The 26,093-nt window shown below is 50.6% G+C and overlaps 1 protein-coding gene across 1 annotated transcript in view; it reads right to left on the bottom strand.

Annotated features, from left to right (window-relative positions):
- Positions 1 to 7,063: 7,063 nt before the first annotated feature.
- GLP1R (glucagon like peptide 1 receptor) overlaps positions 7,064 to 26,093 on the bottom strand; it is a 40,389-nt gene continuing 21,359 nt past the window's right edge. The window contains exons 6-13 of the mRNA XM_061398068.1: positions 24,114 to 24,267; positions 23,252 to 23,411; positions 18,624 to 18,684; positions 17,982 to 18,051; positions 17,777 to 17,865; positions 17,313 to 17,451; positions 16,384 to 16,425; positions 7,064 to 12,728 (exon numbers count right to left, since the gene is read on the bottom strand). Of these exons, the coding sequence (XP_061254052.1) occupies positions 12,561 to 12,728; positions 16,384 to 16,425; positions 17,313 to 17,451; positions 17,777 to 17,865; positions 17,982 to 18,051; positions 18,624 to 18,684; positions 23,252 to 23,411; positions 24,114 to 24,267 (883 nt within the window). The 3' untranslated portion in view covers positions 7,064 to 12,560. The remainder of the gene's footprint in view (positions 12,729 to 16,383; positions 16,426 to 17,312; positions 17,452 to 17,776; positions 17,866 to 17,981; positions 18,052 to 18,623; positions 18,685 to 23,251; positions 23,412 to 24,113; positions 24,268 to 26,093) is intronic.

Below are 26,093 nucleotides of genomic sequence, written 5' to 3'. Positions count from 1 at the left end.
GTAGTTTGAGCATTCATTGGCATTGCCTTTCTTTGGGATTGGAATGAAAACTGACCTTTTCCAGTCCTGTGGCCACTGCTGAGTTTTCCAAATTTGCTGGCATATTGGGTGCAGCACTTTCACAGCATCATCTTTCAGGATTTGGAATAGCTCAACTGGAATTCCATCACCTCCACTAGCTTTGTTCGTAGTGATGCTTTCTAAGGCCCACTTGACTTCACATTCCAGGATGTCTGGTTCTAGGTCAGTGATCACACCATTGTGATTATCTGGGTCGTGAAGATCTTTTTTGCACAGTTCTTCTGTGTATTCTTGCCATCTCTTCTTAATATCTTCTGCTTTTGTTAGGTCCTTACCATTTCTGTCCTTTATCGAGCTCATCTTTGCATGAAATGTTCCTTTGGTATCTCTGATTTTCTTGAAGAGATCCCTAGTCTTTCTCATTCTGTTGTTTTCCTCTATTTCTTTGCATTGATTGCTGAAGAAGGCTTTCTTATCTCTTCTTGCTATTCTTTGGAACTCTGCATTCAGATGTTTATATCTTTCCTTTTCTCCTTTGCTTTTCGCGTCTCTTCTTTTCACAGCTATTTGTAAGGCCTCCCCAGACAGCCATTTTGCTTTTTTGCATTTCTTTTCTATGGGAATGGTCTTGATCCCTGTCTCCTGTACAATGTCACGAACCTCAGTCCATAGTTCATCAGGCACTCTATCTATCAGATCTAGGCCCTTAAATCTATTTCTCACTTCCACTGTATAATCATAAGGGATTTGATTTAGGTCATACCTGAATGGTCTAGTGGTTTTCCCTACTTTCTTCAATTTCAGTCTGAATTTGGCAATAAGGAGTTCATGATCTGAGCCACAATCAGCTCCTGGTCTTGTTTTTGCTGACTGTATAGAGCTTCTCCATCTTTGGCTGCAAAGAATATAATCAATCTGATTTCAGTGTTGACCATCTGGTGATGTCCATGTATAGAGTCTTCTCTTGTGTTGTTGGAAGAGGGTGTTTGTTATGACCAGTGCATTTTCTTGGCAAAACTCTATTAGTCTTTGCCCTGCTTCATTCCGTATTCCAAGGCCAAATTTGCCTGTTACTCCAGGTGTTTCTTGACTTCCTACTTTTGCATTCCAGTCCCCTATAATGAAAAGGACATCTTTTTTGGGTGTTAGTTCTAAAAGGTCTTATAGGTCTTCATAGAACCATTCCACTTCAGCTTCTTCAGTGTTACTGGTTGGGGCATAGACTTGGATTACTGTGATATTGAATGGTTTGCCTTGGAAATGAACAGAGATCATTCTGTCGTTTTTGAGATTGCATCCAAGTACTGCATTTTGGACTCTTTTGTTGACCATGATGGCTACTTAATTTCTTCTGAGGGATTCCTGCCCACAGTAGTAGATATAATGGTAATCTGAGTTAAATTCACCCATTCCAGTCCATTTCAGTTCGCTGATACCTAGAATGTCGACATTCACTCTTGCCATCTCTTGTTTGACCACTTCCAATTTGCCTTGATTCATGGACCTGACATTCCAGGTTCCTATGCAATATTGCTCTTTACAGCATCAGACCTTGCTTCTATCACCAGTCATATCCACAGCTGGGTATTCCACTGGAATGTTGTCTGAACCACTTGTACTACTTTTTCAGACTTTCTCTTCACTTTAAGATTCACAGAGGAAAGAACTCATCAGAGGTCCTGGGAAAGGCCAAGAAAGCTATCAGAGTGATTTATACACAGACTTTAAAATAAAACCCTCTCTCTAGACTTAGCAGGCAGTATTGCAGTTGAAGGGGTCAGCACTGTGCTTGTCCATGTCTGAGCTTTGTTGGGGGGAAAAAAGACAAAGAACTCACCCAGCTGGCAGAAAAACGTGATGCCTAAGCCAAAGGAAGTCAAATGTGAACTGTCTGCTTTGGTTTTTGTCACACATACTTTCATTTCACCACACTGGAGCATTGTGAGTTGGTGGAGAGAAGCCTTTGAACCCGAATTTGTCAATGACATCTGCAGTCCTTACCCTTGGAGATGTGTCTTTTGTTTGGTAGATGGGTTTATCTTACCAGGCCCTAAGTGATCTGGCCCCTGCCTGCCTTTCCCAGTTATAGTTACCTCTTTAATATTCATTCTACACAGAAGTTTGGAATACTAAAAAATAAAAAGCCAGACAGTAAATAGTCTTGACTACTCAACTTTGCCATTGTGGAGCCAAAGCAGCCATAGAATGGATGTGAACAAATGAGTGTGTCAATAAAACTTTATGTATAAAAACCAGTGGTGGGCCATAGTTTGCCAGCTCCTGCTCTCTTAACACACTAAATAGACTTAGGCTTTAGGCTGTTTGCTTAGAACTGACTTCCCCAGATGATCCTAGGACTTGTTCCCTTACTCCGTTCAGGTCTCTCAGATGTCATGTCATCAGAATGGCTTTCTCTGACTACCCAATCTAAAATAGAGCTCTGGGGCTTCCCTGATGGTCCACTGGTTAAGAGTCTGCCACTAATGCAGGGGTCATGGTTCCATCCTTGGTTTGGGAAGATCCCACCTGCCATGGGGCAACTGACTAGTCACCCCAACTACTGAAGCCCACATGCTTCACAACAAGAGAAGCCATCACAGTGAGAAGCCTGCACTCACCACAACTTACACAGCAATGAAGACCCAACACAACCAAAAATGAATGAATGGTTGAATGAATTAATTAAAAAAAATAGAACTCTGCTCCCATATCTCCATTTTCCCCCCTCCTCTCTCCTGTGATAAATACTTCATGGAGTTGCTTTACTAATAATATTGATCACATTTTGGTATCCGCTAGAGAAAAGCATGTGTGTTTATAGCCAGAAAATGTATTTTTTTCAGAGTATCTTTTCCATGTGTTGCAGTCCATTTACAGTGAACAATCTCTGTGTACAGAAATAGCTTTGCTATGCAGAGTTTGTTTTCATTGCATTCCTCTAATGACTTTTCCCCTGAGATTTAGGCTGAGTTTGGCAGTGTCAAACATATCATATGGTGACCTGGCACAGGGCAATGTGAAAGAATTGCTTTTTCTAGATCCTCATTCATGTTTTTGGCTCTTCCTATAGATTATAAGTTCTGCCTCATATGTAATTTTCACAGAACTATTTATGGAAAGAGGAGAATTTCCTAGAAAATTTGCATGTTTCCCAGAAACAGAGGAAGCTACAAGGCTGGTCAGTACAAAGTGAACAGGGAAACTGGGAGGTGATCAGAGAGGAAATTCATGTCAGGAGCTGGTAACTTTGGAGGATACAGCCCGAGGGAGGAGAGAGATGTCAGATCCTAGAGTCCACTCTGGGGGTCAGTGATCTTCCTGCTGGAGCCTTAGGAAGTCTATATTAGTGCACCACTTTGAGTGCAGCTGAGCAAAGTCTCTCCATGTGCGTGGCTGATGCAGAATGTGTGTGCCACACTTCATGGAGATGACACCAATGCTGGAAATCGGGTGACTTGACATATTCTCAAGGGATCTACACCACGGGTGCAAAGTATCTCAAGAGCTGTTGCATTTCTAATGTAAAGAGTGACACCAGGATTAATCCAGTGAAGGGACCTGAAAGGCAAGGGACCCATCCTGCTAGAAGAGAGGCTGTATCTGAAAAGCAGGAAGAGTTCAAGGCAGGAGAATGTGAGAGAACTGTGGTTGCAGGTGATGCTAAGACTCCACGGACATGGCATCTTTTCTGAGCTTGTGGTCCCATCATACCTTGATTGGCAGTCTTCATGATCTTTACCAGTTTCTAAAAGAAGGTGTTTTTGTAAATGTCTTATGTAAAATATGGTGTGGTGGATGTTTTTCTTGATTGCTAAGAAATTATGCTCAAGAACTATACTGCGTTCTGAAGGCGACATGACTCTATGATATGAAAGCACATACGATGCCTTTTCAACTGTACTGTTAACTGTATCTTTCCAAAGGATGCTATTGGAAAGACGTTGATTTAGTATAACCAGAGTGAGATATCCTTACTTGGGTATATGTTCTCTACTCTCTGCTTCCTGTACCAGGGTTCAAAAGATGAGAGACCTTGAATGTAGTTTCATTGTATGTTGTTTAGTTGCTCAGTCATGTCTGACTCTTTGTGACCCCAGGGACTACAGCCTGCCAGACTCCTCTGTCTATGGGATTTCCTGGGCAAGAACACTGGAGTGGGTTGCCATTTCCTCCTCCAGGGCATCTTCCCGACCCAGGAATCGAACCTGCTTCTCCTGTAAGTCTCTTACATTGCAGGCAGAATCTTTACCGCTGAGCCATTGGGGAAGCCAGTTTCATTGTAAGTTCAGCTCAGTTCAGTCGCTCAGTCGTGTCCAACTCTCTGCGACCCCATGAATCGCAGCATGCCAGGCCTCCCTGTCCATCACCAACTCCCGGAGTTCACTCAAACTCATGTCCATTGAGTCGGTGATGCCATCCAGCCATCTCATCCTCTGTCGTCCCCTTCTCCTCCTGCCCCCAATCCCTCCCAGCATCAGAGTCTTTTCCAATGAGTCAACTCTTCGCATGAGGTGGCCAAAGTACTGGAGTTCCAGCTTTAGCATCAGTCCTTCTGATGAACACCCAGGACTGATCTCCTTTAGAATGGACTGGTTGGATCTCCTTGCAGTCCAAGGGACTCCCAAGAGTTTGTCTTCATTGTAAAATGGCGTCTAATTAGCAGGTACCCAGGGTGGGGGTGGGGTTCAATAAAAATAGTAAATTCAGTCTCCTAGGAATTCTGAAGGTTCTGAAATTTCTGGGGGACAAAATACATGGCAATAAAACACTAGTCTTTTTAAGCCAGAAATGTACACAGATGGTTATAGATTGTTGAAGAATGGGCCTAAAAGGCAGGATAACCATGGCCTTTTCTTTGTAGCTATTAAACTTGCGTTCCCAAGTCTTGAACTGTATTTCTAACTGCACCTTAGGTCTTTGGAACTGAAACGCTTCTGTAAACATTTAAGTCCTTGCTCTTTCATCCTAGAGATAGTGAAAGTTTAAAAAGAAAGAAAGAAAAAACTCCTTGCAATCTCTCCAGGTGTTACCAGCCTGCTTCAGCCCCAGAGAGCTCCCATCCTTTGGCATGGGACTACTCAGTGTTTATAATTCTCAACTATTGATTTTATTCTTGGAGGTTGTAACACCGATAAATTCTGAGGTCTATTATAGGTCCTACATGAGGAAGAGCCACAGTAATTCATTCTCACACTGGAGCCCTGGATCAGTAGGGGGAAATTTTTTTTTTTTTTTTATTGCATTTGCTCTAGGCTGTGGGTCTTTTTCTAAAATCATTATGTTAGTTAAAATAAGCCTTTGTACCAAAGAAAATAATCTATCACAGCTTGGGATTAGAGAACTCTCCAGGGGAAGAGCTCAGATTTATGGAAAAAGGAGTTAATAACATTGACTAGACGGCCCCCGACTTGGCCCACTGGAGCTCACCACTGCAATCCTTATTCTTTTTTGTACCTCTGCAATTTCCTCTCCTCTTTACTACGGCTCTTCTTCACATTTAAGCAGCCTGCTGTTTTTCATTATTCACTTTGTTCATGTTCCATCTCTTCATTGTCTCTTTCCCACCTGTCCTTCCCACCCTTGGGGATACCCAGTTTTTTCTCCTTCCTTGTCCCCGTCTGGAATCTATCTTTCCCTATTCTCCAGTTCCCTGGCTATATCTGTCATCTAGTCCAGTTTGTACTTCGGTTTTTTCTCCCCCACTGTTTCTGGCAAGGGAGACCTGTTTTCAGTATTTCTCTTTAGAGAAATGTGTGTGTAAGAGCAAGACAGAGGGAAGGAAGAAAGGTGGGGAGAGGTTGAAAGATACTGAACAGCATGTTTACGGCATAGTCTTTTGAGAGGATAGTAACAGAAGACCCTGGGTTGGGGCAGGGGGATTCCTGCTCCTTGGGGAATGTCAGCACTCTTGGCAGATGAGTGAGATCCTTCACAAATTCTGTGTGGAACTCACTTATCCCCACCGGTGGGGATCCATCCCTGGAATGTGGCTTCATATCACATGTGAACACAGATGGGTCTGGGGGCCAGGAATTCTCACTTATTTCCTCCAGGGCTGGCCCTCAGCAGAGTGGGCAGCTCTGCTTGCGCTTTCTTTAGGCTGGAGCTAAGCCCTGTTAAGCCACCGTGCACCCTTTCCCTGCATCATTGTGACTGTCATGTCGCAAAAATGTGGTGGTCATTACTGGTTTGGGCAGGTGTTTTCCTGGGGGTTGGCAAGGGAGAGGAACCCTCCTGGCTCCATCTTGCTCCTGCTGAGTGGCAGAGCAAAGACCCAGAAAGATGAGACTGTCAACAGAGGAGGGAAAGAGGCTGAAAGCACCATTGGTACAGACAACTCAAACACAGATGTTCTGCCTGCACGTCTCAGGAGCTGGCTGTATCTGTAGTTTGCTCTCAGACTCAGATTTAGGACTATTATGCCTGAAAGGGACAATTCCCACAGCTTGTCTAAAAGAGAGCTGTGTTTACGGAGACATTTGGATAAGTAGTGTAGTGATCTTTAAGCCGGGGGTGGGGCGGGGGGGGGGAAGAGGGGGGTGACTGAAATGGTGGCGGGCTTAGGGAGAACCTGCAATTCCCCTGCTCTTCTGTGAGAGCGAGTCACAAATTAGGGGAAAAGTTCATTTTTCCAAAGATGAATCTGTTAACGGGCAGCTCTATTCAAATTCTGTGGCCGCTTCGCAAACACGGTTTGTGCTTTTTTTAAAAGATGGATATAATGGACTGAGTTCATTTAGACAGGAGATCAAATGAATGAGCAGAATTAGAATGCACATCCATTTGGCTGCCAGTCATTGTGTAAGCCACTCGACCACCCGACTTCTCTAATTAAATGACACTGCAGTCCCTGCAGAAAGGCTTCGATGGATAAATTAGTACTTGGTAAGTGCTTTGAAGATGAAAATCACGATATGAGTAATGAGCCAGAATTTTTCCTCCCCTGGGGTTGGAAATGGCATCTTTTGTGTTTTCCTGCTACACTGTGAGTCACCTGGGTTGACAATGCAGGAAACCTCCCCCCAAGGAAGAGCGGGAGAGACACAGTAAGGACAGGTTTTTATTTGACTTACAAGGCAGATTAGGAGAGAGTGTGAATCCATTCGCATCTGTACATGAATTACATGCCGTACACATTTGCTACCTGTAGTCACGGGTCATATTTTACATGAGTTTATATATTAAGAAATCGCATGAAGATTACCTTGTTTAAACATTCATGAAGTACAACATCCCCCAAGAGAACTGAAGACAGAAATTCCGTTTCGTCCCTCCCGAGAGCTTCACTCACCTTCCTCTTGGTGCATCTCAGCTCTGCATCCACCACCCCCTGCTGCAAAATGTTCAGGCTTATCTGCTCTGAGGGTATGATGATTATTTTTAGTGGGAGAAGCTTAGAGGAAATGCAGATTTGGAAGTAACGCATGAACCATTTGGCAAGGTCGAGCCCTGTCTGTCAGCTACGAATCTTGCCCCTTCCTGACTACTCTCACTGGCTCCCCTTGCAGAGAAGCCTCAACACCTAACATGTTGTATGTTCCAAACTTGGCTGAGAGCTCCCCCCACCCCCACCCCCCGCCAAATCCAAATATTCTCATTTATATATATATTTTTTTCTCCCAGATTGCACTGACGCAGAGATAATCAGTCACACTAGATTGTCTGGGCTGTGAGAGCTGTGACAGGCCCCATCAGGAAAGGTTGCTTAATCCCAATGTAAGTTAGGATCCACGCTACTGGCTGCAGCCCTCCTTACTGCACTAGAGTGCAGGATGCGGTATGTGACTTCAGCCCTGACTGTGCCCCACTCCTAGCTGTACCCCGAAATTGGTCGCAGTCAAGAGCATGGCACTCCTGGCACAGCTGGTGGGCTCACCTCTTACCGGTGGGCTCACCTCTTACTGATGCAGCCAAGGAGAAGCGTGGGGAGCCCACCGCAGGGACGGGAGGTGAGAGGGGGTAAATGTTGTGCTGGGGAAGAGGTCGGATGCTTCAAGGGGAGAATGTTCCCTTGCTGGATGAGATCCCAAAAAACCGGCTAGAATGGCAGAAGGGGAAGAGGGAAAACTCACTCCTCAGATAGACTCAGATACAGGCCAAGTCCAAAAGACTTAGAGAGTTAATTGGAAAACAATTATACTTATCTGCTTCCTGCCAATCTGTATCCACAGACAGAGCAGAAGTAATTATAGATACCGTGGATACACTGTGGTGTTAAATGTTTCAAATTATACTGCTTAACAACGCTTCCTTGATAGGGCCCTCAGCGTGGGGGGGCGCAGAGCTGCTTTGAGTCAGCAGATAACTCCACGGGGGCATGGTGATGCTATCTGCAGAAGTTTCTCACATTGGGTCATGTTTTTCCCCAAGAAAACTTGCTGCAGCCAAGAAAAGGAAAAAAAAAAAAAAAGAATTGATACTAATTTGGTTTCTGTTGTGTATTTAGCCTGTCATTCATATAGCTGTCTTAGCGGAGGGAGCCGACATGTCTTTTATAGCTTTTGGCTCCTCGCTCCTCGGAGGAGCCAAAAGCAGGGTCAGCACTGTGGATTAGAATCAATTCAGTGGGGGGAAAATAAACCTTCGGAGTGTATCTTGCCTTCCCTGAGCACGTTGCAGGCATTAGCAGTAATGGGAGCTCTGTCTGTGCATGGAGAGAAAGCATCTAGCTCAGGCTCCCACCATTCTCGCCCCCCTGTTGCGCAGTCCCCTGACCTTCACAGTGGGGAGGGGGAATGATTCTGGATTCATCTCTAACTTTATACTGCTATGCACAGGAAAAAATACACACACACACACATACAGTCTTCTAGAAGAAACAGAAGAAGAAGTAGGGACAGGAGCTGCTGAAACATGGCCCACACAGATAAGGTAACCAAGCCTTTGGGGACCTGTATGTGAACCGACTCTATTTGCCCTCGATGGCAGCTGTGCCACCTTTTCCAGGCTTGCTGCTGCTGCTGCTAAGTCGCTTCAGTCGTGTCCGATTCTGTATGACCCCATAGACGGCAGCCCACCAGGCTCGCCCATCCCTGGGATTCTCCAGGCAAGAACACTGGAGTGGGTTGCCATTTCCTTCTCCAATGCATGAGAGTGAAAAGTGAAAGTGAAGTCGCTCAGTCATGTCTGACTCTTAGCGACCCCATGGACCACAGCCTACCAGGCTCCTCTGTCCATGGGATTTTCTAGGCAAGAGTACTGGAGTGGGGTGCCATTGCCTTCTCTGTCCAGGCTTGCTAGTCTTCTCCAACTTCAGGGAGTACTAGAGAGGCAATGCTGAGGGTCAGGTTGTTAGGTCCTTCTTTAGGTTCTTTTAGTCCACTCTGCAGGGCTATCAGAACACACAACTTCTCAAACGAGCACAGGTGCATCAGGAAAACACTAAGCTAACCCATTAAAAGAGCGCTGGATTTGCTCTCTGGAATGGCTCCTCGCTGCTTCTGTGTACACTTGAGCTCTAATGCATTTCATTTCTTAATTTGAAGACAAGGATGAATGCGGTACGTGGAATGACAGCAAAGCACACCCTCCCCTCTTCTCAGGGGCATAAATCACTGAAACGGCACCTGAGCCAACCGACTTGTCTCTTTTGCTGCTGTGTTTTCTCTTTAACAGAAACTCCACACAACACTGCCAGCTTTCACCGAGAGTGTCCTGAATGGCCATTTCTATTTTTCATCTATCCTTTCCAGAGGCTTCATTGGAATGGAAGGCAGAAGTTGGCCTGGGTCCTCTCCCAGTTCAGCCACCATCTAGCCCTGTGACCTTGGGCAGATCACCTCTGTAAGCTTCCCTCCTCAATTCTCCAGATCAGAGCAGTGAGATGTCCGGGAGCTTTCCCTGCTGAGTCTCTGAGAACTCCACTGCTGTACTCTCCAGCATAAAAGTGCCTTGAGGCGACTGCAAATCATGCCTGCAAATCAGGAAAGCTGCTCTAAAGGGAAGGCAACCTTGCAATGTAAGTGGTTTGTCTCAGTTCTGTGGTTTAGCTGCTCCAAAGATTCAGATGAAAAAGATAAATTGACATGGTTTAAGCCCCTCACAAGGTCAGTGGGGAGCTGGCCAGAGTGCTGAACTCAGCTTCTATTCATGACAGTCAGACCTGGCTGCACTGCTCACACACACAGCACCTTACCCTGCCCCAGGACAGAGGCAAGCAAGAGTTTTCTCGGCAAGCTCCAGACTTTGGGCACCAGGCATGTAAACAGCCAGAGGAATTTCTGAGCACACTGCATTCAATCGTTCCCAGATCTGTTAGAGAGCTATATTTAGCTTGGGAATAGCTTTGGAGAGAGTGCACTGCCACTCAAATGAATATTAATAGTGCGGGTCTTAGAGCAAAGAAAATATTTCTTCAGTTCAGCATCTGGTATGTATCTGACAAGGAAAACACTGCTTGGTGTTAAAAGGCTTGGGGCAATTGGGGTGTGATGAGCACTCTGCAACTAGGAATCAGTACCCGTTGGGAAAAGAACTTAGAGCATAAAACCAAATTGTCTGAGCTTCCTTCCCAAGTGCCTAACTAAACACTTTCTCCCTACAATCTTTCCCCTCAAAAATTTATTTCTTGAAAATAATATTAATCTGTCTCTTCGTTGTTGTACAGTTTATGAATGATTCTCAAAAATCTTCCAGTTTACCCAAAATGGAAATACTTGCACCAGAGCTGGACCCCACCCAATCAAACCCACCAGCGCTCTCCTCACCCTAGCCCCCCTCCAAAGAGCAAACCAATGCCGATGGGGCTGTCTGCCCTCCTGACTGGGGAGGCAGGCATGTCCCCACCCCCAGCTCTCCACATTTTCTCAAAGAGGCAGCCTGCACAAATCCTTTCTTTAGCCTGAGGTTCAACTTCCCTATTAACATAGACACAACACTCCACTGAAGCTGAAGTATAAGAGGTTTTCTGCTTGATGTGTTTTATGTCCCATTATTATTTTCCCTGCACATCCTGTGCCTCTCGGAGGGGCAGAGGAGAGTGTGTCTGGCACAAGGCTCTGCGGGAGGGTTCCTGCCACTCAAAAATAGGAGGGAAAGATCAATTCCCTTAGGAATTCATCCGAAGACTCTCCCTCTGCCCTCCCAGAAGACGTGAACTCCCAAGGGTTCTCTTCTGCTCTGCGTTCTATACCTATGAACTCAGTTGCCAGCCTCTGTGGCATGGCTGTTCCCCTTCTGTCTGGGTCTCTGCAGTGGTGCTACATGTCTGCTTTTCCTCCGTGGCTAGATTGAAAGGTTTTGCCTAAGCTTCCCTGAGGCTCATTATTTATGGGATGAGATTGGAGGCAGGGTGAACATGAAGTACCTCAAAGCATGGATGAGTCAAATTAATAACTACGGTACAACCCCAAACAACACCAAAACCATCACTGTGGCTTACTGCTTGTTTCCACCAGTTGGGAAAATTCAGAATTTCATGTTTGTGCAGACAGAAACTATTCACAGCAAAGACAGAGAAATGAGCAAAGTACATACACGCTCCCATGTTGGGGGAATTTCACAGGGAAGTAACCAAAGGGATGGGAAGCCCACCCCCATGGTCATGGTGGGGACTGGTAGAATTTCTGGAAGAGTCTCTTTTTGGTCACACCCCCTAAAGTTAAGACAGCGCATTCAAACACCCATGCAAGATAGGTAATCCGGTCACAGGTAAAAAGTATTTCCATGGAGAGGGGCAGGCTGTCTGTCTCTCTGTCTCGGCGCCTGTGGGTTCCCAACAGTAGAGAGTAATCTACAGTCCCAGCAGGGACATTCCTAAAGTCCCCTAGATGAGCCCCACAGGATTCTTGAGCATCTCTAGAATACGAGTCAGAGCTCACACCCAGGGCTGGACTCCTCCACAGTGAACCTGCCCTGGGAGCAGGCGCCAAAGCAACTCAAACACCCAAGGAAGAAGTGGGAGCCAGAAAGGGGAAACTGTGAGGCACCTTCTCGATGTTCATTCTCAACACCACCCCCATGACCACTTCTAGAAATCACTACTGGAGGGTGGACAGTGAGACGAGGGGCCAGAGGAGGGGCAACAAGCCTGTGCCCAGCGCCCCTTAAAGAGGAGGCAGGCGGGGGTGGTGATGCCAACTGGAGGCAGGTGGAGTCGGCTGGCGTTACCCGAGCTCCGTGTTTAGCTGAGGTCATATCCGCCTCTTGCAGAACCATGTTCTCTTACAAGGCCACTAATAAGCCATTGACCTTGAGTTTGAGTCTGGGGCTGATGTTCTTCTCTGGGGGAACCCCAGGGGCCTTGTGGCTTAACGAGAAGAAATCCTCCTTGTTTTAGCAGCAATTGCTTTTTCCTCTCCACCCGCCACAGTGATCAAATTAACAGGTTGCTTCTCCTCGGAATAAAATGTGTCCTCAGGTCCCAGGAGGCACTGCCCATTTGCCTGTCTGATGGGCTAGGGACGGGAACGCAGGGAAGTAGTGTGTGTGCCTCTGGTGCTCCCCCAGCCCCCTGCCCCCCAGTCCCTGGGAGAGTCTCTCCCACCTGGGGTGGCCGCCCAGGCCGGCAGTGAGACCACAGGGAGGGAGGCGCCTGAGTCTCAGCTGCAGGAGGTCTGGCAGGAGGCTGCGTACACGCTGCTGCCTGCTGTGGCCCCGCAGCTCAGGCTGCTGGTGGGACACTTGAAGGGCTTCATGCTGTTCTCCCTCTGGACGTGCAGGTGCTCCAGCTGCCAGCGCTCCCAGCTCTTCCGGAACTCCATCTGGACCTTCCGCGGGGAAAGGAGGAAAGCAGAGGCCATCAGACAAACCAACTGCCCACGAAATGGCCCCATGATTACATTAGGAGGGGAGGGAAAAAAATCCAGTGCATTATATTAAGAGACACAAGTCAAGGGCTTCGGGCACCTAAATTAATATCCCCATAAAATTGTTTCTTCTCGTCTCCTATTTTCTGGCTCTTCTCAGGAGGGAGACGGGCTTTGCTGATCTAATTGGTCTCTTGCATCTCTAAACTCTTGTGACTCAGCTAAGTACCTTTCACAATCCATCACAGTATCAGTTGGCGGAAGAGAAGGAGTGACAGAGAGATGTGGGGAGAAGGGAGGTGGAGAGAGAAGAAAAGGAGAAGAGAGAGTCTGACTTCAGGGCCCTCTTGGACGACTGAGAAGAGGGACAGCCTGCCCTGCCCCTCACGGTGTCAACACCAGACCCTCTAAACTCCCCCAAGGGCTTTCATCCTGGCTCCAGGACGGAAGGGCAGAGGAGCTGCGGAGAATGAGGCTGGGACTAGAAGCAGCCTGAAAGAGCAGGCTGCGGATAAGGACTTCTCAGCCTGGCTTTGAACTAATCCCAGCCAGGAGCTGGACTCAACCCACAGAGGGTGCAGCCCAGGTGAGTTCGGCCAAGCAGAACTGCTGCCGTGCTCAACTCAGCAGAACTCAGCCCTCCCCATCAGCAAGAGCCTTCTCAAGAGGGTGGAAGCTTGGAGCCCACGTGGTTAGAGCAGAAAGATACAATCCAAGTAACACTGCAGAGCCCCAGTCCCTTGAGGGCTGTGGCGATGCTGCGGCTGGCTCCTGTGATTCCAGTCCCCCAGAGAGGCTGCTGGAAGCTGTACAGCCAGCCCAGGGCATCCAGAGAGCTCAGCCAGCGGACACGCCTCTACATCTGCTTTCCAGAGCTTCTCTGATGCACTCCACACGTGCCACCAGAACTCCTCACACCAGAGTGTCTGGGGCCCAGGCCCGCCCTCTTGGGCTCCATCCAGCAGGGTGGCCAGCTGCCAGCAACTGTGGGTACGTGGCTCACTGCCAACATCCCATGGGTCCCTGTGCAAACACCCCCCTTCTCTTCCCGCAGGGCTGCCATCCATGTCACTAAGCCCAGCAAGGTGCTTGGCATGGCCACATGCCTATCTCTTAAAAGAACTTTATCTGCACTGAGTGAAGCTGAGATGGCCCAGAGCCTGCCTGCCAGGATGGTCCCCGGGTCCCGGGCAGCACCTCCGAGCCTGGGCTGGGGTAAGGGAGGGAGGCTGAGCAGACACCACCCACTGACCATGGCTCTTTGCCAGCTCACTGCCTGGGTGAGTGAGTGTGATGCGTGTGTTGATAGCTGGCATGACGATGCCTGAGTCCTGCAGTGGCCTCTGCTTGTGTAGCCGCAGGAAGGCCAGTCTTGTGGCTCAGCCCTTCACTGGGAAGATGAGAAGAGAGACGGCCAACTGAGGCACATCCCTGGGAAGCCAACTCAGGGACTAGAGAGGCCTCACAGATACAGGGAATTGGACAGGATTGGGACTGTGTCCCCCTCTGCCTCCCTCTCCCTCAGCCCTTTCCATGAACCTCTGCTGCGCTCCCCACCCCAATGACAATTGTCATTAGAAACCATCATTTACAGGGCACTTACTATATCCCCAGTATTCACCATAGATTGTTAACTTTCACAGCAACCCTGTGAAGCAGCTCCTTAGTCCTTGCTTAAAGGTAATGAAGGGCTTCCCTGGTAGCTCAGACAGTAAAGAATCTGCCTGCAATGGAGGAGACCTGGGTTCCATCCCTGGGTTGGGAAGATTCCCCAGAGAAGGGAATGGCAGCCCACTCCAGTATTCTTGCCTGGCGAATCCCATGGAGAGAGGAGCCTGGCGGGCTATAGTCCATGGGGTCGCAAAGAGTCGGACACGACTGAGCAACAAATACTTTCACAAAGGTAAGGAAACTGAGGGGCAGAGATTTAAGTATTTCTCCCAGTCTCAGCCAGGATCTGACCCTAGATCTGGGCTGACTCTACAGCCAGGCTCCTAACCCTCCGTCTCCTGCCACTTGGACTATTTAGGCCACGCTTGTTTCTGCCGTGTCTCCCCCATCTCGGTAGGTACCCCACGAGAACTGGGACCACATCCTCCTCTCAGAGCTTGCACAGTGCCCGGCATAGAGCAGGTACTCCATACGTGTTCTCTCAATGAGCCAAATGAATAAATGACTAAACGAGCACCGAACATCGGGTTCCTTCTTCTACTGAGCTTTCATGATCCAACAACGAAGACGACAACACACACCCTGGGCTCCTGGCGCTCCCGCCAGCATGCTTCCTCACTCTCAGGTGGCCCTCATCCCTGCCTCCCAGGTCCCCGGGCCGGGCACCACGCCAGGCTCTGGGGATTGGGATGAGTTGGGGGGGGGCTCACACAGCTGGGCAGGAGCAGAACCGGGACCAGCACTCGGGCTCCTGAGTCACCAGAGCCACAGCAAAGCCACCCCCGGGCCTCCTCCCCTGTGCCCATGCCCTGCCCGCTGGCAGCTAGTGCAGGCCTTGGTGGCCACACAGGCCCAATGCCAGGGTCACAAGTATCCGGTATTGCTATGGCAACCCTGGGTCTGGAGAACAGCTCTTACGGACAGAGGGCTCAGCCCAGGAACCACAGTGCTTGGTGACATGTCTGTCCGTGTGTCCAGAGGAGCTGGGCCCGAGACGTCTGGGGATGGTTGAAAGGAACCAGGCGGTGCGCCTGAGCAAGGCAGGTGCTCTGGGCCCTCCAAGCAGGGTCTCTTGGACCCCATGGCACCAGCCTGAGGGGAGAGGTCAGTGGGGATCTGGGCAGCAAGACCCCCCTGCTCCCACCCCAGCCACCAATAATCCACTGGAGGAGCAGACCCCCTTTCCCGTGGTGGATGGGGCTCTGGCCTATACATATTGAAGGTGCTCTCTCTCTCTCCAGGAAGAATTCATCCCAATCCCGACACTGCACTATTTCCAGGCCAGACCTGGAGTGTGTCTCAGACTGTCTCTGATCTTCAACGTTCTCACATGAGAGAAATGAGAATCTCGAAACCAGACTTTCAGCAGGAAAGCTTTTTGGGGGGAGGCAGAGACAAGCAAATGAGATGGTGGTTTTTAAGGCGCCAAGAATGTGCCTTGTAACAGTCACCACCCTTTACATCACATGGAATTTTCCCTGCCCAGCCCTATTTGTTCCCTCAGGGCCTCAGTGCTCAAGATCTGTGACCTACTTGTGTGTGCACATGTGCGCAAGTGCACACGCATGGGCCCACATAAGACATCTGAGGACTGGGGGCCAGTTTCTTATATTTCTGCACCCCCACTGACATTCACACCCCACCTGCCCCACTCCCACCCCCAGCATCAAGAGGCTGTGTCATGTGTACATGAGGCTGTGTCTTCCCCAAGCTCATGTGTATGTTAGGGCATCCTGTCCACGCACGTGTGTGTGTGTGTATGTTGGGTGGGGGAAGAGAGAGAGAGGGTGATGGAACAACACAGGGACAAGACACCCCCTGAGCGCCGGTGCCTAGTGGGGTGAGTAGCGATTGCAGCTGAGAAGCCCGGACAACCCCACTGGACCATCCAGGACAGCCAGTGTAGCAGCCCCACCAGGAGTCCACGTCCCTCCACAGGCCTTACCTCGTTGTTGACAAAGCAGTACAGGATGGCCACCATCAGCCCCTGGAAACAAGAGTCTTGTCAGCAGGAGGAAGAGGAGGGAGGCGCCCTGCAGGCAGGCCTGGTCTGAAGCTCCAGGGGGCCCCAGCCTCAGCATCTCCCTCCTGAGACTGGGCGGCCAAGGCAGGCCCAGGCATGGGGGTAGTGGGTTCCTTCTCCTTTCATTTCCAGAGGAATGAGGAGGCCCCTTGCTCAGAAACTGCAGAATTTCTTCAACTAACCTCTCCTGGAAGAGGCCCAACCTGAGAAAATACACTTACCACATGGAACTTTCCCTGCTCGGCACTATTCGCTCACTCAGGAGCCCCAGTGCTCCAGATCCGTGATCTGTTTGTGTGTGCGGACATGTGCGTCCGTGCACACACACGGGCCCACACAGACATCTGACGGGTTGGGCCAGTTTCTTACATCTCTGCACCCCTGTTGATATTCGACTCCCCACCCCCAGCAACAGCTAATACTAGTGGAGAGGCTCAGTTCTCAGCTTTGGAAACTACGTGACCTGGAAATCTCGTTTTAACATTGCCGAGCCTCAGTTTCCTCCTCTGTAAAATGGGAGACTCCAGCATACTGCCTCGTATTCTGGGAGGATGAGCTGCACAATGTCTGTAAAGCACCCGCCACCAACAAGCAGCCCAGGAAAGGGATGGCAGGTGCTATGCCAGGCTGGGTGCCCAAGGTAACATCCAGGAAGGCTTCTTATCCAGTGCGCTCACAGAGAAGACTGGGTAGGTGTCGGGGCACCTGAGACTCTGGCTCTGCTCTAACCACGTCCCCTGGGGAAGGGCCGCTTTCAGCCCAGGCCCCGGGCTGCCCCTCGGTGGTGCAGGCTGGTGTCGCCCCGCCCCCACCCTGGGACTTCTGGACTGGGGCCCCTGCCGCGAGGTCACCTGGAAGGAGGTGAAGGAGAGCTCCGTGAACAGCTTGACGAAGCGCAGCACTCCCCGGGCGTGCTCGTCCATCACGAAGGCGAAGATGACCTCATGCGTCCCCAGCAGGGGGATGAGTGTCAGCGTGGACTTGGCGAGCCTGCGGGGTGGGGCAGCGACATCATTCCGGACCTCTCTCATGGACTCTGCTCCCCCTTCAGCGCTCCCAGCACCCACCAAGGCCTGGCATCTGGGTCACAGAACCCTCCCCCACCAAATACCCTGGGACGGGCTGCCTGGAGGGGAGGAAGTAGAGGTGGAGACAGAAGCCCAGGAGCTGCTCAGGTACAGGGGTGAGACAAGACTTGAGGGCTCAAGCCAGGCCTGGGTGGAGGAAGAAAGGGCACATAGGGATCAGCACCCAGGATCTCCCTCTGTGCCCGAAGGGCTCAGCGTGCCCGACAAGGGAGACTCCGCTACGTCACCTGCACTTGATGTCTGTCTTGCACATGAGGTTGGCCTGCAGTTTGGACACCACAATGCAGATGACCCGGACGAAGATGAGGAAGTTCACCTGCAGGGCAGAGGGGAGGGCGACTGGAGGCCCTCTCAAAACGCCCTCGCGACCCCGTCCTCCCTTAGCGCCCGGGCCCACTGCAGCTCCCACCACCTGCCCACAGCATCACTCACCCCGATGGCGAAGAGGATGGGCAGCCGGATTATGAGCCAGTAATTCATGTTGGAGTTCCTGGTCCAACAGCTGGAGCGGAGAGAGACACACAGGCCCCGGCTTGGGCACACAGAGCCCCCAGCTCCCAGTGCAGGCACCGGGCAGCCCCATACACAAGGGCATGCAAAGTCACACACACACACACACACACAGCCACACAAACACTGCCACCAGGAGTCACCCGACAACCAGTCCCAGGATACACACACTCATACTGACATACACACACACACACACACACACACACACACACACAGTCCTAAACACACAGAGATACACACAGCCCCTTCATGAACCTCCAATCACAGTCACATGCGTCCTCAGCTTCATACACAAATAACAGGAACATTTCACTCACAGTTGTCACAGGAAAGCCTAGGGGGACATCACCTACCCCCACAGACCAGCACCCTTGTCATCATCAAATCCAGGGAGGGGGAGGGTGGGGGATTGCAGAACTAAATTCATAAATTTAGCTCCTGGTGCCTCAGTTTACCCTCCCAAGAGGCAGTAACTGCACACCCCAGGGGCCAAGGAATCCCATAGGGTTTGAGGACGGTGACCTCAGCACACCCCTCAGCCCCTCGGAGCAGGACACTCACCCCTCGTCCTCATAGAGGTACTTGACGATGCCCCAGGGGATGACAAACAGCAGGGGGACTCCTAAGAGGGTGGGGGAGAGAGAGGGCAGAGGGGCTGGCAGGCCGGAGCCCTGCCCGACACACCCAGAGGCCCCCGTCCGGGCTCTCCCACCTCCAGCCCTGCTCCTTGCCTGGCCCCGGCCACGTTTTCTAACAGGTACAGAATTAGGCTGGCATGGGTGCTTCAGAGAAGCGGCAGCAAGAGCCACCCTTCCCAACTCCCCACACTCCTCCCTAGAGAGCGGTCCCCACCACATGGGCGCCATGACTTTCCTCACAGTCCACCCCCTCCCACGGGCCAGGGGCCAACTCTTTGATGCCACCCACCCCTGCCTGGGCCCACACACCCATTTCAGTCAACTCCTGTAGCACTGAAAGCCCCTCCAGGCACCCACCCCAATCCCCATGCAGCTGCCCGTGGCTGGGTGGAAGCCTGGAGCAGAGACAGGAGCCCCGTCCTTGACACCAACCGCCCAACTGACCATGCACAGTGGCCACAGCAACACCAGCTACTGCAACACTGCCCACATGGACGAGGCAGGGTAGTGTGGAGACGGCCTCTAGGAGGACCCCCAATCACCCCACCCCTGGTATTCACACCTGGGTGCGGTCCACACTGGATCCAGATTGGTCTGTGTGACCAACATACAGCAGAAGTGATGGCATGCCATTTCTGAGATTAGGGTAGAAAAGGTCTTCAAGATTGTAAAAGGCAGGTCTTGGGCTCTTTATCTCTTAATCTGGTCACTTGCCCTGGGGGACACCAGCTGCTGGGTCATGTGGGCACTCAGAGAGCCCATTGTGGTGAGGAATGGAGGCCTCCAGACAACAGATAGCAAAGACCTGAGCTTCCTGCCAACAACCTTGGGAGTGAGCTTGGAAGTGGATCTTCTGATCCATTAAGCCTTGAGATGATAGCTTCCCTGGCCAACAGCTCCATGACACCTCTCTTGGAGATCCTAAGCCTGAGGCAGGCAACTCAGTTGAACCTGGAATTCTGACCATAGAAACTGCAAGATATAGTTGGTGTTTTACATATCTAAGTGAGAGGTCCTTTGTTACACAGTCATAGGTAACTAATACACTGGCCCCTAGTTCCTTAAGCACAGAACCTAATTCATCTGCAGGGCCTCAGTGACCATCTCACTCTGGAGTTCAGTATATGTTCGCTGACTTTCAATTGGACTGTCAGACTTTGCTGTTGGTCCAGTGATTAAGAATCTGCCTGCCAATGTAGGGGACACGGGTTTGATCCCCGGTCTGGGAAGATTCCACATGCTGCGGGGCAACTAAGCCCGTGGGCCACAACTACTGAGTCTGCACACCTAGAGCTGTGTTCTGCAACAAGAGAAGACACCGCAGTGAGAAGCCCGTGCACCACTAGAGTAGACCCTGCTCACCGCAACTGAGAAAGCTGGTCTGTGGCAACGAAGACCCAGCACAGCTGGGTCTTTAAACACTTAAAAAAAAATTTTTTTTTTAAATTGGATGGTCCATCCTCATGTGACTGACGAGGAGCTGCATCAGCAGCTAAACAGGCCACAGGTGGGACTAGAACACAGGACTGCAATCCCACCGCCTAATGGCTCTCAGCACCAACTCCGTCTAAGCCTGTCTCTGTTGGTGCCTCTCAGGGATGGAGATGTGGGTGTCCCAGAGGGATAAGAGAGTGCGTCTAAAGCTGCGTGGCCAGGATGTGTGTGAGGTGGTGGCGGGGAGTCCATGTGTATGCATGTGAGGCTTCGGGAAGCACATTTCCAGGGCAGAACCCACTTCATCACCTTTCCTGCTGCCATCACCCACATCCTCAACACACGGATGTCCACTCAACAGCAGCTACCGAGCAGCTTGCACTCCCGGAGCAACTGTACTTGACTGTGCAGATGGTCAAGCATGGAGGAAGCAACTGGCTCATGGCTGACCAGCACGGTCATCAGATAGCCTTCTCCTTAGCTATTTATTTTTACATAACCCAGCATCCATGTTGCTTTAGTAACAGGCCTTCATGAGACTGGACAAGAGGCAGACAGCTTCCCAAGGCTCCAGCACATAGCACCGAGTCTGTCACATAGAAGATGCCCAGTGAAAATGGAATGAATGAAGTGAAAGAGTCAGTGTATCAGTGAGACAAGGGAAGCTGTCCAGGCAAGAACAGGCCAATGCCCTGAGCCACACACATATCTGGACACCCCTGTCTTCGACATCCCCAGCCCCCTGCTGGCCTTTTTCTGAGACCCTACCCCACGACAGGGGAGCTCACTCATGTTAAAAACCAGACCTGGTGAACTTCATTCATGCATCAGCATCTCTTTAACGAAGTCTTAAAAAAAATGCACGCACAGCTCTGCCGCTTGCAAACATTACACACTCCCTGCTGGCTTCATCTTTCTCCCATTTAGAAAATCAACAAGACAGGCTGGAGAAAAAGGCTTGAATGAAGACACAGTCTGGCTCCGAGAAGTGATGATTTCCTCATGTGTCACATGCCTCCCCCGAGAGGCCTCCTTCTGGTGGGTTATGGGGGTGTCCAGCCACCCGTGGACAACAGCAGAGGCTGACATGCCTTTTGGGGATTCCCGCGCTGTATCAGCATCTTAATTTTAATTCCTGCATCTGCATATGAAGCTAAAAGGTGTTTCCCAAGCATCCCACTTGCGCCGAGAGCCTCCTAGCATCACAGCAGAGCTCTGGGCTCTCAGTGACTCTGTCTGTCCTTCTGTCTTTGCTCCTCTGTCTCTCTGTATCTCCCCATCCCAATTCCTCAAGAAAAGGATGATCTGAGTGGGAAGAGGGGGTCCCCTTGGGTCCTACCCTTCTGCTCCCTCAGACTCTGGGTCCCAAGCTGGGGCATGAGCTGACGGGAAAAAGACTGGAGCCCCCTCCCCCACTGCCCCCTCCCCCACTGCCGCACTCAGAGACACACAGGAACACTGTATGTCCCCTCCCCCACTGCCCCACTCAGAGACACACAGGAACACTGTATGTCCCAGCCCCCAAAGTCTCCACCCACCATCCATGCACCTCTGCACACATCACACCGTTCCGTCCATTGCTTCCGCCCTCAGGTCACCATGGTGACAGCACTCCAACGCTGATGCTATTTCCCAGAATGGACAGAAACAGTCCTCCACTCTGAGGACCGCCTTCCCGGAGCTCCCCTTCATGGCCTAACTCCACCCACCCCTCCAGTTGGCTGCAGGGCTCTTCAGCTTTGCCCACTGCCAGTCTGATGCCCCTGCAGAATGAAGAGGCCTGGGAGGGGAGGAAGCCAAGCAGGGAAGGGCTGGGCTCTGGTGGAAGAGGGAAGGAAGGGTAGGAGGGAAGAGCAGTACACTGAGGGCAGGCCCACCTGCCCCCTGCGGGGACCTGAGTTTGCTCGGCTGGGCCCTCAGGGGCTAGAGAAAACCTGGCGGGACAGGCAGTGGGGCCCAGGGTCTGCGAGTCGGGAGGCCTGGGCCCAGCGCCTGCTCTCTACAGCCTTGCCCTCAGGACACTGATCAAAGCCCCTTTCCAGATGCTCTTCTGCAGCAGGGCTATGGAACAAAGTAGCCAAAGAGCATCATCAACAAGGGATGAAGTCTGAGGATGGGGCAGGGCGGCCGAGGGGAACCAGAGAGAGCCCAGAGCCAGGAACCCAGGGCACTTCCCAAGGAGGCGGGTGGGACCAGGCACAGCCTAGCAGGGGCTCAGGGGAAAGAGCGAGTATGGGAAAGGGGGAAATTAAGGGGGGAGCATGGAAATGGGAAGAGAGTGGGTCCCATTCTGGTGTGAGAGGCCCAGAGGCCTGCCCACTCCTGGCTCCATCCCAGGTGGGTGCCCGAGGGCCCCTCCAAAGGAAGTGTTGTTGCATCTGTTTCTGGGGTAGAGGGTGGAGGTCGGGGGTGGAGGCTAGTAGGGGGTGCGCTAGGATGGGTGCCTCAGCCCTGCCCCACCCCACACCATTCTCATTGGAATCCCATGTGGAGAGAGGCAGAAGCACAACCAGAAATGTTCCAGCAAAAAAAAAAAGACACAGTGGTTCTTGGCAAACTTTTTTGGCTAGAACATTTCCAGCTGGGCTCCAGGCACTTCCGGGGTCTACCCTTTGCTCAGCTGGCTTCCGGCTGACCCTCTCCCACTCTCTCACTCAGCTCAAAGCTCTCGTCTTCTTCGTCAAGTGACAGAGCCACGCGCCTCAGCCCCACACCCAGGGACCCCCACCCTGAGACCCAGGACTGTCTATTTCCCTCAGGGCTGGGGTGCCCAGGACTGGGTGTGGGGCTCTGTCCCCCAAGGGTCTTAGGGGCCAGGATCTTTGAGACTGGTACCATGACGGCCAATGGTGTGTGTCGTGTATTTGGCCAGAGAGGTGAAGGCCTCTGCTTCCTTTAAGGGGGGAGAGTCACGCAAAGGCAGAGAGGCTGGACGATGACTTGACAGTACCATCGGCAGCAAGTCCTGTGCCCAGAAGGGGGTTCTCCAAGGGGGCCCCACCCCGTACCGGGTGGCCCCCTGGGTAGCCTGAAGGCAGCAGCTCCAAGAGGGATCAGGGTCTCCCACCCGCTGCGCTCAGTCGGGGTAGGGGTGAGATGAAGGGCGGCGGGCCTTACCCCAGCCAATGCTCAGGTAGAGCCTGAAGACACGCTGCTCGGAGAAGACGGACAGGGCCAGCAGCGAGTACAGGTACACCCCCTCCACCAGGAGCCAGTAGTAGTTGGCTGCCACGCAGTACTGCATGAGCAGGAACACCAGGCGACAGCCCAGAGACTCCTGGGGGCAGAGGAAGGGTCCCCAGGAGACAACAGCTCGGCCCCTGCCTCTCTTGACCCCTCTCCTGGTCCCGCCCCAGCTGCTATCCTGCCAGAGCAAATGCAGGATGACACAGCTGACACCTTCCCGCCCGGACCAGTGCTAAGACCCTGACCTGCTCTATCTAGCTCATGGGGTCCTCACTATCCTGGAGGAAGGAAACTAATTTTCCCCATACGGGTGAGAAAACTGAAGTTCAGAGAAGTAAATAACTTATGCCTGCAAACGAGTAAGTGGTAGAACTGGAATTCAAACCCAGGTCTGTTTCCAAAAACCACTCCCCGGAGTCAAACGGTACCCTCTCTTTGGGCAGGGCAGTCTCCCTCCTCAGACTAGAAGCTCCCCAGGGTGCACTGCCTCTCCCATCAGACTGGACCGGGGGACTCTGCAGAGTGGACAGCCTCTCCCGTCAGACTGGGGGCTCCCCAGGGTGCACTGCCTCTCCCATCAGATGGGACTTGGGGTTCCCTGGGGTGGACAGCCTCTCCCATCAGACTGCGGGCTCCTCAGGATGGACCGCCTCTCTCATCAGACTGAGGGCTTCCTGACGACCAGGTCAGAGCAGCTCTTGCCTTCCTCTGTGCCAGGCCTCAGTGGGGTAGGGAAGCCTGCCCTTCACAGATCATCCACCCTCCCCAATCCCTCCCTGGACACACCACATACCTGGTAGGAGAGGAGCCCGTCCCACTGATGCTGCTGGGCGGCTGTGCTGTACATCCACTTGAGGACCGTGTCCTTGATGAAGACGGACAGTGCTCGGAGGATGAAGGATGCAAAGAGGTTCAGATGGATGTAGTTCCGGGTACAGTGCAGGTGTCTGCGGGAGAAAGCAGGACCTTCCCTGGCACGATGACTGACAATTCTGCTCCATGAGCCCTGGTTCTCAGGCATGTGTCGGTCCCTGGGACTATGCTCCTGTCTTTCTTCCTCCAAGATGCCCTCATTTCCCATAATCTTGAAAATCCTTTGGATTTCACGTCCTGCCTATCCATGAAGCCTTCAGCGGTGTGGTGACTGCCAACCCACCCTCATCTACATTCTATCCTTTTCTCTGCAGCATCTTCCCTTCTACAAAGTCACGTGTAACCCAAGCAATCTGTAGGAAGACCACTTTTCCCACTGGGGACTTGCTTGGCTTCCTGATGACAGCCCATGTCTAACATGCCTCCAGGCTGCCTTACAGTGACAGATTGGGGCTAAGCACGTGGCAGGAATTCAAAAAGTACTGGATACAACTTCAATATCCTTTTGTGTAAAAACAAACGGAAAACATGAGGACACTTCTTTACCCAATAAGGGCTGTCCAGCCAAACAAGCAGCCAACCTCATTCTTAACTGAGAAATTTTAAAAAGATTCCCTTTAAATCAGGAACAAAATAAGGATTATCTAGCTGTAAGGTCTACTTATATCACATCTACTCAACTTTGTACTACAAATCCTAGCCACTGTAAGAGGGCAAGGGGAAAAATGGATAAGAATTGGAAATAAAGACACAAAATTGTCACTGTTTATAGATGATCTTCACAGGAAATCCAAGAGAATCAACACACAAAGTATTAGAACTAATCAGAGTTCATTCAATAAGGTTGCTGATATGTATGTTTATGTACGTCAGCAATAAACAATTTAAAAGTAAATTTAAAAATTCATTTGCACTATTTTAAATTAGTACCTGGAAATAAATCTAACAGAAGATGGCACAATTTCTATGGAGCACACAGGTAAAGCTTGCTTAAAATAATTAAAGAAGACTCAAATTAATGGAAGAGTCACCAGATTCATGGATAGAGGCCCTATCTTGAAAGTGTTGATTCTCTTCACATTAACCAATAAATTCAATTCACTCTAATAAAAATTCCAACAGTGTTGGTTTTTCTTTTGATGGAATTTTTAAAAACTTATAAAGAAGAACAAAGCGATTCAGCTATGCATTTCATGTATCTGTTCTTTTTCAAATTCTTTTCCCAATTAGGTTGTTATAGAATATTGAACAGAGTTCCATGTGTTATACAGTAGGTCCTTGTTGGATATCCATTTTGTTTATTTATTTTTATTTTTCTGGCCATGATGTATGGTATGTAGGATCTTAATTCCCCAACCAGGGATCAAACCAGGGCCCCCTGCATTAGAAGAACGGAGTCTTAACCACTGGACCACCAGGGAAGTCCCAGTTATCCGTTTTAAATATAGCAGTGTGTACACGTCAATCCCAAACTCCCTAACTATCCCACCCTTCCTCCCTGGTAACCATAAGTGCTCTAAGTCTGTGAGCCTGTTTCTCTTTTGTAAATAAGTTCTGTTAATCAATTATGCTCCAATATAAAATGAAGAGTTAAAAAAACCAAAACTTATAAAGAGAGTCAAGGGGACTTCCCTGGCAGTCCAGTGATTAAGACTCTGTGGTTCAAATGCATGGGACATGAGTTCAATCCCTGGTTGGGGAAACTAAAATCCCACATGGTATGCAATGTGGTAAAAATAAATTACATTAATTTTTTTTAAAAAGAAGAGCCAAGGGCCAAGAACAGACACTCCTAAAGAATCACAATGTAGGGCCCCTGCGGTAAAAAAATAAGATTTTCGAATGAATCTAAGTAGTTAAGGCACTGTGGTTATCAACAAAGGGACAGGTAAGTAGCCCA

This window comes from Bos javanicus, chromosome 23, assembly GCF_032452875.1.
Source record: "Bos javanicus breed banteng chromosome 23, ARS-OSU_banteng_1.0, whole genome shotgun sequence".
NCBI classification, from domain to species: Eukaryota; Metazoa; Chordata; class Mammalia; order Artiodactyla; family Bovidae; genus Bos; species Bos javanicus.
This window is presented reverse-complemented; position numbering and strand designations above follow the sequence as displayed.